Source organism: Martes martes (assembly GCF_963455335.1).
Source record: "Martes martes genome assembly, chromosome: 16".
Taxonomy (NCBI): domain Eukaryota; kingdom Metazoa; phylum Chordata; class Mammalia; order Carnivora; family Mustelidae; genus Martes; species Martes martes.
In genome coordinates, this window is record NC_137904.1 from 46,423,105 (window position 1) to 46,437,869 (window position 14,765).

General features: G+C 53.7%; 1 protein-coding gene across 1 annotated transcript; it reads right to left on the reverse strand.

Annotated features, from left to right (window-relative positions):
• Window positions 1-9,922: 9,922 nt before the first annotated feature.
• On the reverse strand, window positions 9,923-13,408 carry SOST (sclerostin; the record flags this gene model as incomplete). The annotated part of the gene is made up of 2 exons (XM_080826797.1): window positions 13,052-13,408; window positions 9,923-10,344 (listed from the first exon to the last, which is right to left on the reverse strand). The coding sequence occupies exons 1-2, from the start codon at window positions 13,269-13,271 to the stop codon at window positions 9,923-9,925; spliced, it is 642 nt and encodes a 213-aa protein (XP_080682923.1). The 5' UTR covers window positions 13,272-13,408.
• Between the last annotated feature and the right edge of the window lie 1,357 nt (window positions 13,409-14,765).

The following is a 14,765-nucleotide window of genomic DNA, read 5'->3' on the forward strand; positions in this document are numbered from 1 at the left end:
GACAGCAGAAGCAGACACGATGTGACACTAATACAAAGCGACAAATCACAAGAAGCATTGGGAAAGAGAATAGCGGGCCCTGTTTCAGAGGGGGAGAGGTCAGACCTCTGAGGGGGCGACTTCTGAGCCGAGGCTGAAAGGCAGAGAATTCAGGCAGAGCGTCCCAGGTGGTGGGAAGAGTCTCGCCCTATGGGTGGTGCTTTCGAGGAATGGCAAGAGAGGCAGTGTGGGTGGAGGGGGGCCGGGGCTGGGTGGGGGCTGGGGACTCCGACAGTGGGAGACCGGCTGGAGAGGGGGTGGGGGCTCCCTGTGCAGGGCTTGGATGTTTTAGCGAAGTCGGGACCAAGTCGGGTGACAAGTCGGGGTCCTTGTCACCCCAGGTTTCAAGGACATTGTTCCTGATTCCCTCCCGCCGTCATAGCAAGCTCTGGAGTCCACTGAGAAGAGGGGGCACTCGGACTCCTAAAACAGGTGACCCATAAGACGCCCCTCGGTGCCCTGCACACCGTCTAGCAACAGTTTTAGAAAAGTTCCCCCTTTTAAATTCAACTTCTCTTCACCAAGCTGACCAGGGAAAAACAAGTCCCTACAAATAAGGGAGAGTCATTATCTTAAATTGAGGCTGGTTTCTAAGAAAAAAGAAAAAACCCAAATGCCACTGGCCAAAACCTCACCCCCACCCACCCCCAGCACATACGTGAGGACAGTGGCTCACCGCCCTCCTTGCAAGTCCGGGGCTCAACACGGGCCCCTGTGTAAAGGGAAGGAAACAGGCAGAGGAAGGAAGGCCAGAGATTAGAGAAGCTGACAGATGTAAATAGCCTCAGAGGAGCCACGCTGTCCCGGCGCTCCTCCCCAGGGAGTCTTTCGTACCAAGGAATCTGGTTGCCTGAATGAAAAATGATATCATTTATTTCTTTAGTCAGAGCTGAGCTGTTTTCTTCAAACATAGAAATAACTTAACACCGCAACACCAAATTGTTGGCCAAGAGATAGAGATATCTGTAATTTGGGCATTTGGTAACAATCTAGGTAAACAGCCCGGGACTTGGTTTCTTGGGAGGGGCCCTGTTCCCCTCAACAATGAGACAAAGCTCAGAGGGACTCAGATGGAAGGAAAGCTTTTGGCAAAGTTGTTCCAGAGCTCTCACTTGCTGCCGAGCTCCAAGGAAGCTGGACTTTGCCTTCCTGCTGCTCAAAGCATGCTTCACCGACCAAATGCCTGTTAATTCAGCAGATATTTACTGAGAACTGACTGGCATGGCTTGTGCAAAGGCACTGGGGCTACAGATGTGCAAAAGCTGGGGCCCTGCCCTCAAGAGACTCAATCTAGAGGGAAGGCAGCCAAATTCAGCCTGTGAGGCGGCTGCTATGAGGCAGTATTCCCTTGGCACGGCAGCATTTGACTTGACTTGGAAATGAAGAGGACTTTCCAGGCCAGAGAAGTGGAAGGAGGGTGCCTTGGTAGAATGAACAGCAGGTGCAAAAGCACAGAGGCTTCAAAACTACCTGGACTCTTTGGAGTCTTTGGACTCTTTGGAAATTGAAAGAAATATACTATTGCAGGAAAGAAAGTGCTAGAGAGGCCAGTGGTCGACGGTGTGACTGGACAGGTAGGCAGGAACTAGATCACACCTCTGTGAGCTACGGTGTTCAGAGTTTATCCTTTAGGTAATAGGGAGCCAAAGAGGAATCTTGAGCAGGGAAGTGATATGATTAGATTTTTGTATTAGAACACTCACTCCTTTCTGTTCTGAAAAAACTCTACCATACATCATATTAGGGAACTAATGCACGCAACTTCTTTACAGCATTGTTGGTGACAGTGAAAAAGCAGAAAACAAAATAAACATCCAGCAGTAGAAAAATGGATAAACAAATCATGGTGTAATCATACAATGTAATAGGGCTCAGTAGTTAAAATGATCCAGCATGGCCAGATCTTAAAAACATGATTTTGAGGGATGCCTGGGGGCTCAGTCTGTTAAGCATCTACCTTTAGCACAGGTCATGATCCCAGGGTCCTGGGATCAAGCCCAGCATCTGGCTCCCTGTTCATCGGGGAGTCTGCTTATCCCTCTCCCTCTGTGATATCTCTCCCTCTTGCTCTCTCTCAAATAAGTAAAAATAAAATATGTATTTTTTTAAAGCATGACTTTGAGTAGAAAAAAAGATGAATTTTAGAATATGTATGGTATGGTAAAATGTGTATAAAATTTAAAACCACACATCTATATATCGTAATAAATAATATATATATAGAAAAGCATAGAAACATGGATTGTTGCTTCTGAAGAGTGAGGGAAAGGCATGAGGAAGGGGAGAAATACAAAGAGAAATTTATCTAGAATGTTCTATTTGTTTTTATGAGAAAAGAAATAATGGAGCAAAAATGCTAAAACAGTAAATTCCCTGCATTTTAAAAAACTTGAACTTTGTTTTTTAAAAAACCAAAGACCACCTGGAGGTGCTATCGAGGATATGGGAGAGACTGAGAAGGGACCTAAGCCAGTCTTGTGGCCTCCAGCCAGCTCTCCTGATTGGAAGAGAGCTGGGGGTCAGATCCCAGGACCCCCCAAGAACAATGCACAAGGAAACATTTCCACCCCCACCCTTGGCCACTTTTAGCCTCTGGGCAGAGTCGATGTGCAGTTCTGGCCTCTTGTCTGGTGCCTCTGGAAGACGTGGGGCTCGGTCTTGTCCAGACCTGGCCACCATTCTGATCTGATGTGAAGCACGGTTCACAGTCCCCGGATGCCAGTACTGTTCTTGGACACCTGCTAACCAAGGGGGCAGAAACAGGAGGCGCTTAGAATACCTGGGAACGTTTGACATCGTATGCTCAGAGTAGAGATAGTGTGTGTGTACGTGCGTGTGTGTGTGCATGTATACACGTGTGACTGCATGTGCAAAACCGAGGAGCAGGGTGAAAGCAAACTTTCTAGAAAGGGGTTTGCAGTGCATTCTGGGACTTGAGCATGCTCCCTGATGGGAATGTTCTTATACAGTTCAGAGAAGTAAGAATGAATCTTTCCAGAAGGAATTCATTTTTAGGCAACTACTTACCATTCAGATCTCCATCCCCTGACCTAGTGGGAATACAACAAACACGTCTATGCATCCACATACATTTATGTGTCTGGGCTAGAGCTGTGCCAGGAAAGAAGAATCGATACATTTATGTTCCTGCTTTCCTGGGCCAAGCTAATCCTTGCTTCCTCCCCAGCCTGGATTTTGTGGGCATCCAGTAAAGGAAAACAGTGACTTTTCTGCAATTACGTATGAATTTCATGACTTAGGAGCATCCTAGAAGGAATACATCTGCCGGATGCCCACAGCCTCACTCAAACGAATCTATCATGCTTTTTTTTTTAAATTAATTTATTTGACAGAAATCACAAGTAGGCAGAGAGGCAGGCAGAGAGAGAGAGAAGGGGAAGCAGGCTCCCTGCTCCATCCCAGGACCCTGAGATCATGACCTGAGCAGAAGGCAGAAGCTTAACTTGCTGAGTCACCCAGGTGCCCCTATCGTGATTTTGAAGAACAAAGGCATCCATAGCTACATAATGAACAATATGCAAATCACTCTTCTCTGGGAACCATCCCTTCATCTTTAATATACAGAGCCAGGAGAACATACAAAGAGGGACTCACTCTCTTGTACACACACACACACACACACACACACACACACACACGTGAGCGCACATCCCTCCCCACTATAATTATAACTATCATGCTGGTTTCCAGATCAGGGGTTAATAGCCTTAGCCTGGAGACGCCTGAAAGGCACCCAAGGCAATTAGCGGTGTCCCTTCTTCACCCCCTACATACTGTCAGAGCCTTTGCATTCTCTGTCTGCTTTCTAGCCCATGCATCCCCAGGTCCCTCTGTGGCTCACTCTCTCCCTGAATTTCGGTCTCAGCTCAAGTCCTACCTCCTCAGGGAGGCCTGGCCTGGCCACCTCCAGGGCTCTCTCTCTGCTTCCCAGCTGTATTTTTTTTTTCCAGAACTTTTCACTCTTGGGATTACGCTATGCCTTTCTTTGTTATTCAGCATATGTCTCCCTGCCGGTCCTAGACCACGACTTCATGAATCCCATTCATCACAGCCATATGCCCAGAGCCTAGGGCGGTGCCTGGCGCACAGCGGGCATTCTGTCCATGCAGATGGACGGATGAATGAGCACCCCTCTTTTCCTCTCCATGCCTACCTTCTCCTTTCCCCAACTTCCTCTCCTGGCCCCATCTCTCCTGCCTCCATCTGAAGCCCGTCAGCCCTCAGGAAGCTGTAGGGCTGGTGAGATCCGGTGGCTCCTCTCCTCCTGTCTGTGGTCCACCCTCTCTTTTGAGTATCTCTCTCCCACCTGCAGCTGCCACCACCAGGCTCAGGCACCTCAGTTGATTGTAGGGAAATTGGAGAGTGGGGGGAGGGGGAAGGGAGATTGTACCAAAGGCAGGGCTGCCAGGTCACAGGGTAGAAGGTCATTCGGGTCATCCTTTAGCACCCAGGACCCAGCTTCTTGCTTTTTCCATAGGAGTCAGCACTGCCCTAGTAGGGATTCAGCCCCCTTCTCGAGCTACCCAAATCCTCCTCCCTCCTGTCCTGATTGACAGTATCTGACCCCACCCCAGCCCCCGCCTCTCTCTCCTTCCAGGCTTCTGCTTCTTTGTGCAATAAACTTGGAGCGAGAGAGCCAGCTATGTGCGGGTCCCAGGCCAGCCTCGCCCCAGCCCACCGGGTGTGCACCCGCCTTGCTTCTTTTCCTGCCTCTCCTCACCCCGGCAGCCTGCGAAGCTCAGCTCAGCTGGACCCCAGCCCCACCACTACCTGGCTCCCCAGAAGCCCCGCCCTCCCTCAGGTCTCTACCGCTCTGGTGCCCAATGACCACATGCTCCACAGCGGTATTTTCCACCTGACTCCCCAGCAAGATTACAAACTGCTGGAGGGGAGGAGCTGTGTCTTACCCTCAGAGACCCAACCTACAAGGACCCAGGCGAACCACTGCTTTTGCTAGAAGCCGGATATTCCCCTCCCTCTTCCCACCGCCGTCCACGCGTCCCAGTCCATTCCATCCACCTAATCCCAGGGCAGAAAAAATCCAGAATACATTGAACACCGATGCAACCACAATGCGCCTTAGACAAGTACTGTATGCTGGGTACTGGGGGTGCCCTGGTGAGCGGCCACAGACCCAGAGTCCCTGCTTTTCCGGGTCTCAGAGTCGGGGTGAGGGGAGAGATTCATCGAACACTTACAAGAATGAGTCTATCCTTGTGTCCCTATGAAGGTGAGCTCTCTGGAGGAATGGAGCCTTGCTCAGGAAAGATAAAGCATGGTTTGGCTGGTCAGGGGAAGTGACACTTGGCTGAGACCTGGAGGATGAACAATAGCCCTCGAGGAGGCATGCGGGGGCACATCCCAAAAGGGCCAGCACCTGAGTCCCAGCTTTTCCACAGAGAGCTGTATCTCTTACACCTGCAGCTGTAACAGTCATGTAATTGACTGATGGAACAGGGTAATTTTGAGAGTAAAAGTAGGAGCTATTAATAACTTTAATGGGCCAATAGGTGTCCGTGTATGGACAAGTCGGGCGCCTGGTTGCGTGAATTAAGAGTGACAATCTCGGGGCATCTGGGTGGCTCAGTGGGTTAAGCCTCTGCCTTCAGCTCAGGTCATGATCCCAGAGTCCTAGGATCGAGCCCCAAGTCCGGCTCTCTGCTCAGCAGGGAGCCTGCTTCCCCCTCTCTCTCTGCCTGCCTCTCTGCCTACTTGTGATCTCTGTCTGTCAAATAAATAAATAAAATCTTAAAAAAAAAAAAAAGAGTGACAATCTCCCTGCCTCCTGCCACTCTAACGATGAAAGGAACTTCAACCCCCCGGTCAGAGCTTCCAGAAGCCTGAGTTTTCACCTGCCCTGGAACAAGGGAGAAGACAGACTATGCACTCCAGGAACGTGGAGGTGGAGGAGAGGGGGAAACAGGAAAGTTTACGCAGGTCCCAGAGCTAGAACCAATGATCAGGAACGAGGGCAGGCCGGTGCCAGGGAACAGGTGGGAGGTGGGCGCGTGGCACTGGTTTCTAGTGGCATTGACTCTGAGCTTGGTGTGTGAGCTCCCCCCACTCCCTGGTGGCCCAAGTCCTGCCTGCTTTAGGACAGGCATGGACGTTTGGGTCCCTGTGGTTTCTTTGAATTTCTTTTGCTCTACCTCCTTATGCAAAGGTGGCCTGATTGGTACTTGGTATATAGGGAGAGCCTGATGCAGTGTGTGTGTATGTGTGTGTGTGTGTGTGTGTGTGTGTAAGAGAGACAGAGACCTGTTTCCCTCTGCCCCTCCGTCTGTCTGACTCTCAAGACTATTAATACAAACCCCACGTCTGGCTGAGCCACGAGAACATGAGCTCCCCACAGCAGAACGCCACCCCTCCCAGCTGAGCCTGTTGTCTGTTCCGTTTCTGATCGGCGCCAGGCTCATAGACCCCATGTAGGTAGAATATAACTTTCCATAAATAACCCCTAGCCCGACCTACAATTTAGGCTTTGGGTTTTTTTCCCCTCGTGGTAATGGGATTATAGGCTGGGCTGATCCCTCCTGGGTCTCGGGGTCCCAGAAAGCAGACCCTAGGTGTACCTGGGATTGGGCATTGCTTGGGATTCCCATTTTCCCCCCATGCTGCCTGGCCCATGGTGAGGACTCCGTACATGTTGAGGAATGTGGCGGATCAAGTCTCATGCCCCCACGAGCGCAGCCGTGCACCTTCAGCCTCAGTGCCTTTGCTCGGGCCATGCTCCCCACTCAGAACCCTGTGCCACCTTCTCCACAGGCCGAAACTCTAAGCAGCACCCACCTCTGTGAAACCTTCCCTCATTCCTACCACAAAGTGAATTACTCCTATGCTTGATCCCATAACACTCTGTACAATGAGGCCTGATGACTTGCCCATGTGCCCACCAGGTTGGGGCGGCTTGAGTGAGCGTCTGAGTAGGAATGGAGCCCACATCAGGCTGTGGGCGAATGCTTAACCCCTTGGTGCCCCAGTTGCCTTAGATCCAAACACAAGCCTGGCTCCAGAGCCTGTTTCCCCATCCACTGGACCACAGGGCGTCTGGGGGCTGGACCATGTATCCATTTCCTACCTGTTCTCACTCCCAGATCTGAGACACTCCTCTCGGTGCGTGGGTTCCCTGCAGGCTCTCGCTGGGGCCTCCTCGGGTTCTAGAGACAAGACACCCGCTGCCAACTATCAGAAACTTGCTGGGGATGATTAGGAATTGAGGAGGGATCACTGGGAGTTAAAGTGAAAAGTTGTTGGGGCTGGGGGGTGCTTTGGGGTGGGGCTACCCCAAGAGGGGCTGGACTGGATTCAAAGCTTTGACTCATCTCTCCCCGTGGTGACTGAAGAGTAGCTCTTGTGTGTCAGGCAGTGTCCAGCGCTGTGAGACACCTTGGTGACACAAGGACAAGGGAAGGACAAGCCACTGTCCCTGCTCATGACCTTCCATTTTCGCCAGGGAGGCATACAATTCATGCTTGGGAAAACACTTGACGGTGCCCCCCAGGGAGCTGGAACTGACTTGTATGTGGCTTGTGTCACTCTCAGCACTAAGCAGAGCTTGGCTAGGTGAGACACATGATCCGTGAACCACTATCAAATGGAAGACATAGAATCAGAAACCGAAGTCATGGCAGGGACAAAGGGCCTGGGGCATCTGAGGAGAGCTCAGTCGGGTTTGCAACATCCCTGGAAGGTTCAGGTTCAAAGGTGGCAAGGAATATGAACCCTAAAACTAAAACGAGAAGGAGTCGTTGGGGTGGTCTTTAGACGTGGGGGTAAACTAAGGCAGAGACAAGTGTAGCAGCGGAGTGTGGCCACTTGGGAGTCGGAAGGAAGTTTGGTAGAGCGGGGTGAGGGTGGGGGAGGGGACTCAGACAGGGAAAGGCCTCTCGAGTCAGGCTGAGAAGCCAGAACTCAATCCTGGGCAAGGAGGAGCTACGGAAGGATTGTGAGTAGGGGTGTGGTGCAGTGAGAGCAGTGTTTCTGGAAGACAGTGTGGAGGGCAGGCTGCTTGAGGGAGACCAAGCTGAAGTTATGACAATGGTTGCGGTGAAGGAATGAGGTCTAGGTTTGGAAAGGAAGGGACGGACATGACTTTTCAAAGGGAGGACATAATTGCCACAAGGGCCCCCGTGGCACGGTCAAAGGTGCCTCCAAGGTTGAAGTCCTAGTGACCAGGAGAAGGATGTTAACTTTGACGAAATGACTGTGTGTGGCTGACAAAATGAGACCACATCCTCTCTGAAATGATTCATTGTCTTTATTAACAATGCCTCTGGATTCGGAAAGAACGGACTGGTATTTCATAAAGCAATATTAACATGGTCATTTCTCTACAAGAAAAACTTTTGCATAAATAACTTAAGTGCGAAAATAAATACGTAACTTAACTCTTTTTAAGAACCACGACTCTCATTCTTGTGGACAAATCCCACATGAAAGGATTGCAAAAAACGACCAGCCCAGCAGGCTCTCACATGGTCTGTGCTTCTGTTTTTAAAAAAAAAAAAAAATTTTTTTAAACAATGAAAAACTACACAGAAAGTAAGAGGTGTCTGGAAATGACTTTCAGAAAGATTTTTGGATGACAGCTAACGGGCTTTGCGGCTTTTTTCAGCATATGTACAGCACTTGTAATTTTTCCCCAAGTAATATTATTTTAATGTAAGATGCGCCACCACCGGTAACAGTAGTAAGAAGCTAGTTGCTAGACAGAATCATGTCTGTGAGTGCTAGGCGGGAGGAGACACCTCCAAAGGGATCTGCTGATCTTTGAATGGGGGGCTGGCTGTTCCTTGGGCCTGGCAAGCCCAGTGTCCTGGGACTTCAAGCTTCTCTGCAGCAGGTGACTTTAAAACATGGCCATGGTGGGGGATGCTGTTCTTTCGGAATAGGGGATGGATTCCTGACCGTGCTCCCCCAGCCCTCCCCAGCCTTGGGACCTTCTCCTTCTCTCCCCCATTGCTGATATCTTTTCTGCATCCTCTGGGGTGGAGTGGTGGAGGTAGGCAAACATCTGGGGAGCCCAGGCTGGAAAGAACGAGCTTCTTCCAGGAGCTTGTCAGCCCTAAAAAAGACTCCCCACCCCCCCACTCTTGTTTGGCTGTCAGATCAGAGGATTACAGCTCTGAATTCTGGCCGTGACCATGACCATGGCAGTAATCCAATCCAACCCCTCTCTCCCTCCTTTGCCCATTCAAACGGCACCCAAGGCCTTGGAATCATGTGACAGTAGATTCCTCGAGATACAAATCCCAGGCCCACCTTCATTTTCCAAAGAGAAAATTGAGGACAGACTCTGGACAGAAAGGGAGGAGTGTGGTCCAAGGTCATCCAGCAAGTTAGTGGCGGAGTCCAGACTGGAAATCCTATCTACGGACCCCAGTCCTGGGTTCTTGGCACAACAAGGCACTAAAGGCTTTAGGAGGGGGCAGAGGAGTGGAGGAGGAATCTTAGCGAACTTTCTTAACCAGTCCCCGGACTCTCATTCCCCACCGCTCCCTTAGAAACCCTGGGCGGCGAAATGCTTGCTTTTCTGCCGTCCTCTGAAGTGGGACCAGCAAAGGTGGGCGGCCCCGGTAGTCGGGGCTGCGTGGCTCAGTGTGTGTGACTCTCAGCGCCGTCCCCTGCCCTGCGGGAACCTCTGGGACGCAGGGGAGTGGGGTTGGGGAGGCTCTGCTGGCCCCCCTCCCCGAGATCCGCAGGGCCTGGCTCCCTCCTGCCGGAGCCCGGAAGGTCTCCGCCCCCTGCCCCGGGCTGCAGACATTTACAAGGAGATACAAACAGTCAGACCGCGCGCAGAGGGCAAAAACCCCGGCGCACGGCTTAGGGCGCGGGTCGGGGAACGCGGCGCGGCGGGCGGCCTCTAATAGGCGTTCTCCAGCTCCGCCTGGTTGGCTTTGGCGCCCCGGGCGCGGGGCCGCGGCTTTCGGCCCTTCTGCGGCCGCGCGGCCTCGGGCCCGAAGTCCTTGAGCTCGGACTGGTTGTGGAAGCGGGTGAGGCGCTTGCATTTGCAGGAGGCCACCAGGCGCATTTTGCGCGCGCGCGGCGCCGCACCCCCCGGGCACAGCAGCTGCACCCGCTGCGCGCGGTAGCGGTCGGGGATGCAGCGGAAGTCGGGCCCGCTCGGGCGCCACCACTTGCCGCGGCCGATGGCGTTGGGCTGCAGGCGCGCGGGGCCGCACTGGCCGGAGCACACCAGCTCGGTGACCGGCTTGGCGCTGCGGCAGGGCCCGTCCGTCACGTAGCGGGTGAAATGCAGCTCGCGGCAGCTGTACTCGGACGCGTCTGCGGAGAGAGGGCGCGTCAGGCCAGCCGGGCTCCTGCACGCCACCCACCCCGCCCAACCCGCCTTTTCCAAACCCGCCACTTTCCAGGGGCGTTCGCCCAGGTATCTGGGGCTGGTGGAAAGACCTCTGGCCCACCCTTTCCCCCTAAAACTTTGGAGCCAAGTGTCTGTTGGGGTTCAAATACCAGCGCCAACGCTGTGTGATCTTGGGCAAGTCATTTAACCTCTCTGTGCTTCCTATCTGTAAAATGGGTTTGTCCTGAGGAGTTAGGGAGTGAATCCATGGCGTATATAACGCAGGGGCCGCGGTGAGCACGCGGTAAGAGCTGGAAGTACTGGCTTTTATTATGTGTTCTTCTTCTCCAAGAGGGTCTTTTTCTCCCTGTATAAGTCACATCGTGTCGCAGAGTGCCTGGTCTAGGCAGAGCAGGTGCTAGCCACACCCTCTGCATGATGGCCTTGGCTTCTCCTAAATTCTTTTTCCAGCCACTTGGGAGGGTTGGTGAGGGGATGGAGAAAGGAGTAGGGGTTAATTGAAGGGAATAAATCAGGGCAGCTGCTGCGGAGGAGAGAGATGGAAGAGGAGGTGGGGAGAAGTCATTAGACTTGAAAAGAGCCAACGGCTGCTTGTCCAGCCCCCTCATCATCACAGAGGACCGGGAGGCCTAGAGAGGGAAAGGCTCTTGCCCAAAAGGCAGAGCTGGGTGTCCTCACTGAGCTTTCCTGGGGCCCCAGCCCCTCTGGGTTTCTAGAAGAGTGGAAGCTGTGTGTCTGAGCACCCACGTGGGAGGTTGGGGTGGGGCGAGGCACAGGGCTGCCTCTCACTACAGTTACTTCTCTATCAGAGGGGATGGAGCTCTGTCTGAAAACCTATAGGTTCAGCTGCTGCAAACACTTATTAAGCACCTGCTGTGTACTAGGCATGCTGCTGGGCACATCTCTTGTTTTGTGCCATTTTAATGGATCTCCAGTGGTGGCCCAGCCTTGCTCCTGGGTTGGGGCCAGGATGGGGGTGGGGGGTGGGGAGGATTGTGCTCTAAGGTCTGGCTTGGTCCCCCAAAGACACCTTAATCAACTCTCCTACTGTGGGCTTAGACAGATGGGAGCTTTTTAAACAGCTGGTCCTCATATGAACATCTGTCTGTCACCCAAGGGGATGAAAAACAGTTCTGGGACCAAAAGCAGAGAGAAGCCAAGAAGGCCAGGCCTCCACTCCCCAGGCCCCGGAGAACCAGCAGAGCAGGGGAGAGGTGGGTCTGCCTTCCTCCAGTGGCTGACCTTCTGGTTTCTGGGCTGGCTTTCCACCCTCACCCTTGTTCCCAGGCTGCAGGGGGAGTGTGTGGGGGTGGCCTGTTTGCCAAGGGAAGGACGCTTTTTGGGCTTTCTAAGAATAGTACCCCACATCAGGCACTTCTACAGAAGGTGAATTTGTTTTGAGCTTACAGCTTCCTTGGGGGCCTGCAGCCTCTCCTGGGAGCCCAGGGAGGTGGGTATTTTGTATTTGGGCCCCATAGAGCCCAGGAAGCAGTCCCTTAGGCTTAATCGACCTTGCCTGGGTGGGGGGGGGTGGGGGGAGTGGCGGGGTGGTATGCTCCTGCCCTCCCTTTTGAAGACTTGAGGCCCCAGGCCCCCGATGGGGCTGCCCCCTTGGCAGAGGCCCACATTCCCAGCTGGTTATGGGGCAGGGAGAGATGAGATGAGGGGGCCTGGGCAGTGGACTCCTCTCCCACCCAGACAATGACTGGAGGGCAGGGAGGCCCTCCCCCAGAAGTGTCATTCTGGCCCCACCCCCAGCTGCTCCTGCCAGCTGCTCCAGCCAGCTGTGCACACGGCCCCCTAGGCTTCTCCGTGCAGACCTGACCAGAAGCCCAGATGTGCCCTCCACAAGAGCCCTTGCCTTGTCACAAGGGTGAGGCTCCCTCCCTAGTAACAAGGCAAGGCTGGGCCTGGGGTGGGAACCTGGGGACAGATGGGGTTACCTGCATCCACTCCCCGCACAGAGGATGCTACCTCCCCTCCAGGGCCTGGACAAGCTGCTACCCAGGTCAGACTGCCTACAACTTCCCGTTCCTTCAAGGGCCAGCTCACTGGGAAGACTCGGGGCGGCGGGAGTGTCCTCTTCCCACTGCTTTGTGGGGACTTGCTCTGGCTCTCTGTCCCCAGCACTCCCCCCACCCTCAGCCACAATCTCCCACCAGGGCTATCTTGGCATGGGATCAGACTGGGGTCAAATCTCAGCTCTTCTACTCCCTACCAAGTTACTTCACTTCTGGAGCTTTTGTTTCTTCACTTTCCAATTGGGGGCTCACCTCCTAGGGCTCCCCTGCAGTAGATCCCCGGGGTAGGGTTTAAGTACAACCTGGGTAGAGCGTCTACCTCCAGCAGGTGCTCACGGATGGGAGGCTCCCTTGCCTGGTTCCCCGCCAGGGATGCCAGTGACCAGACCCGTCTCCTGTCTTCTCAGGAGGGGGTTCTTGGAAACTGTCTGCTTTCGGAGGCTCTGAGCCGGTCCCAGAGTTATATTCTCACCACCTCAGCATCCTTCCTGCCCCAGGCTCCTGTGGCTACCCTCCCCCTGCCTCCAGGCAAGGCTGTCCCTCCATTAGTGCTGACAGCGGGGGCGGGCGGAAGGTCTACCCCAGGCTTCAAAACCTTCCAGAGAGCCACCCCTCGTGTGAAAAATGCTCTCCTCTACCCCATGCATACCTTTGGTCTCAAAGGGATGGTGAGGGGGCCTCCCTCCGTTCTCCGCCCGGTTCATGGTCTTGTTGTTCTCCAGCTCTGGTGGGGGCTCGGGGTACTCGCCAAGCTCGGGGATGATTTCTGTGGCATCATTCTTGAAGGCCCGCCAGCCCTGGCCCTCCACCACTCGGAAGGCTGCATGCACCAGCAGGCAGACGAGACACAGAGCGAGAGAGAGCTGCATGGTGCCAGCCAGAGGAGGGCAGCCTGCCTTCCAGTAGCACAGGCTCCGGTCCCTAGCCTGGGACACGTTTGCCTTTTTAAAGCCCCCTCTGCCTGATGCCAACCAATGAGGACAGGCTGGGGCAGGGCTGGTCCCATGTTTCTCTCAGCCCAGGGGGAGGGAACAGGGTGTGCTCACAGCAACCCCTCCCCAAAGACTTCCCAGGCACAGCAAACTCCCACATTGCTCTGGTGCTCCCAGGTGACCTAGAGAGAGGGGTGTGTAAGGCGAGCCTGCCCTCCAGCACCTCCCACGTGCAGGCAGCTGCGGTTTTCAGATATCAAAATGAGCTCCAGCTCATAATCTTTACCTCCTTGGGCCTCTTGGGCTTTCTCAAAAACAAACTGTGGACCAGCATCACAAAGAAAACGATGGCTCTGAGCCCTCCACAGGGCTGAGCCCGGCCAAGTCCCTTTCTCAGGCCAAGTTCATTTGTTACCCCAACAACAAATGGCCCAAGGTCTCTATCTTTGGCCCCCACAGACCGAGGCAGAGGCAGAAGGAGGCTTTTTAAGAAATCTCACTGGTCCCAATTCCATGAGGCTCAGCATTGATTATCCTGACCAAGAAAGCCCCTCGTTGGCAACCCTCTGGAAGGCAAGAGAGAAAACTGGAAAGCCACGAGGAGGGGAGGGCATCTGCTTGTGCGAGGAGGCGGGATTCTGGTTACAAGTCCAGGATGAGCAAATCAGCGGGCACTGGTGATGGAACCCAAGAAGGAGATCTTGGGGCTTCCGCGCACGGTGACAGGCACTTCTTGGCCAAGACGCTCACTGCTGCTTGCAGACGCATGTACCAAAGGCAGTCATTTCCCTGGCCAGGCTGTGGTTAGGAATGGAGAGCACAAAATCCCTTTTCTTAGCAAAAGCCAAGGCCAGCATTTTTAGTGCTGATTCTTCATCTCCTCTTTTTTCCCCTGGTCTCTAGTCCATTAAGACCAGGGTCTCTAGTCCTCAAAAAGAGCTTTGAGTCTTATATGGAAAACCTTGCTGGTGCATGCTTTGGGACACATTCCACGAAGCCATCCCAGGTCCGGCTAGCCACAAAGAAGCCAAAAGGAACTACCACCTTGGCCCCGGAGCAGAACGAGGGGAGGGGTAGAGGTACGGGGGAGGAAGGTTCACACCTGAGGTGCAGGAAAAGAAAGGAGAGCCATCGGAAGCTTTCACTGCCGGTGAAAGAGGAGGGGCACCGGGCTCCTGGACCTGAAGGAGGCAGGGAAGAGGGCTGTGGCCCAGGTCCCCTTGGTATTTCCACTGGGCAATGAATCAGCACGCCCCACCTGCAGAGCCTCGCGGAGGCCTTTGCCACCTGCCTTGACTTGTAAGCCGCTGTGTCCATCTGAAGCCGTCTGTCCCTCCTTTCCACCATCCATCACTCCACACATAAATGCAGCTGCTCTGACAGTTTTACAAGCCAGACAGAAGCCCCTGCAGGAAGGGCCCTCTCTGATAC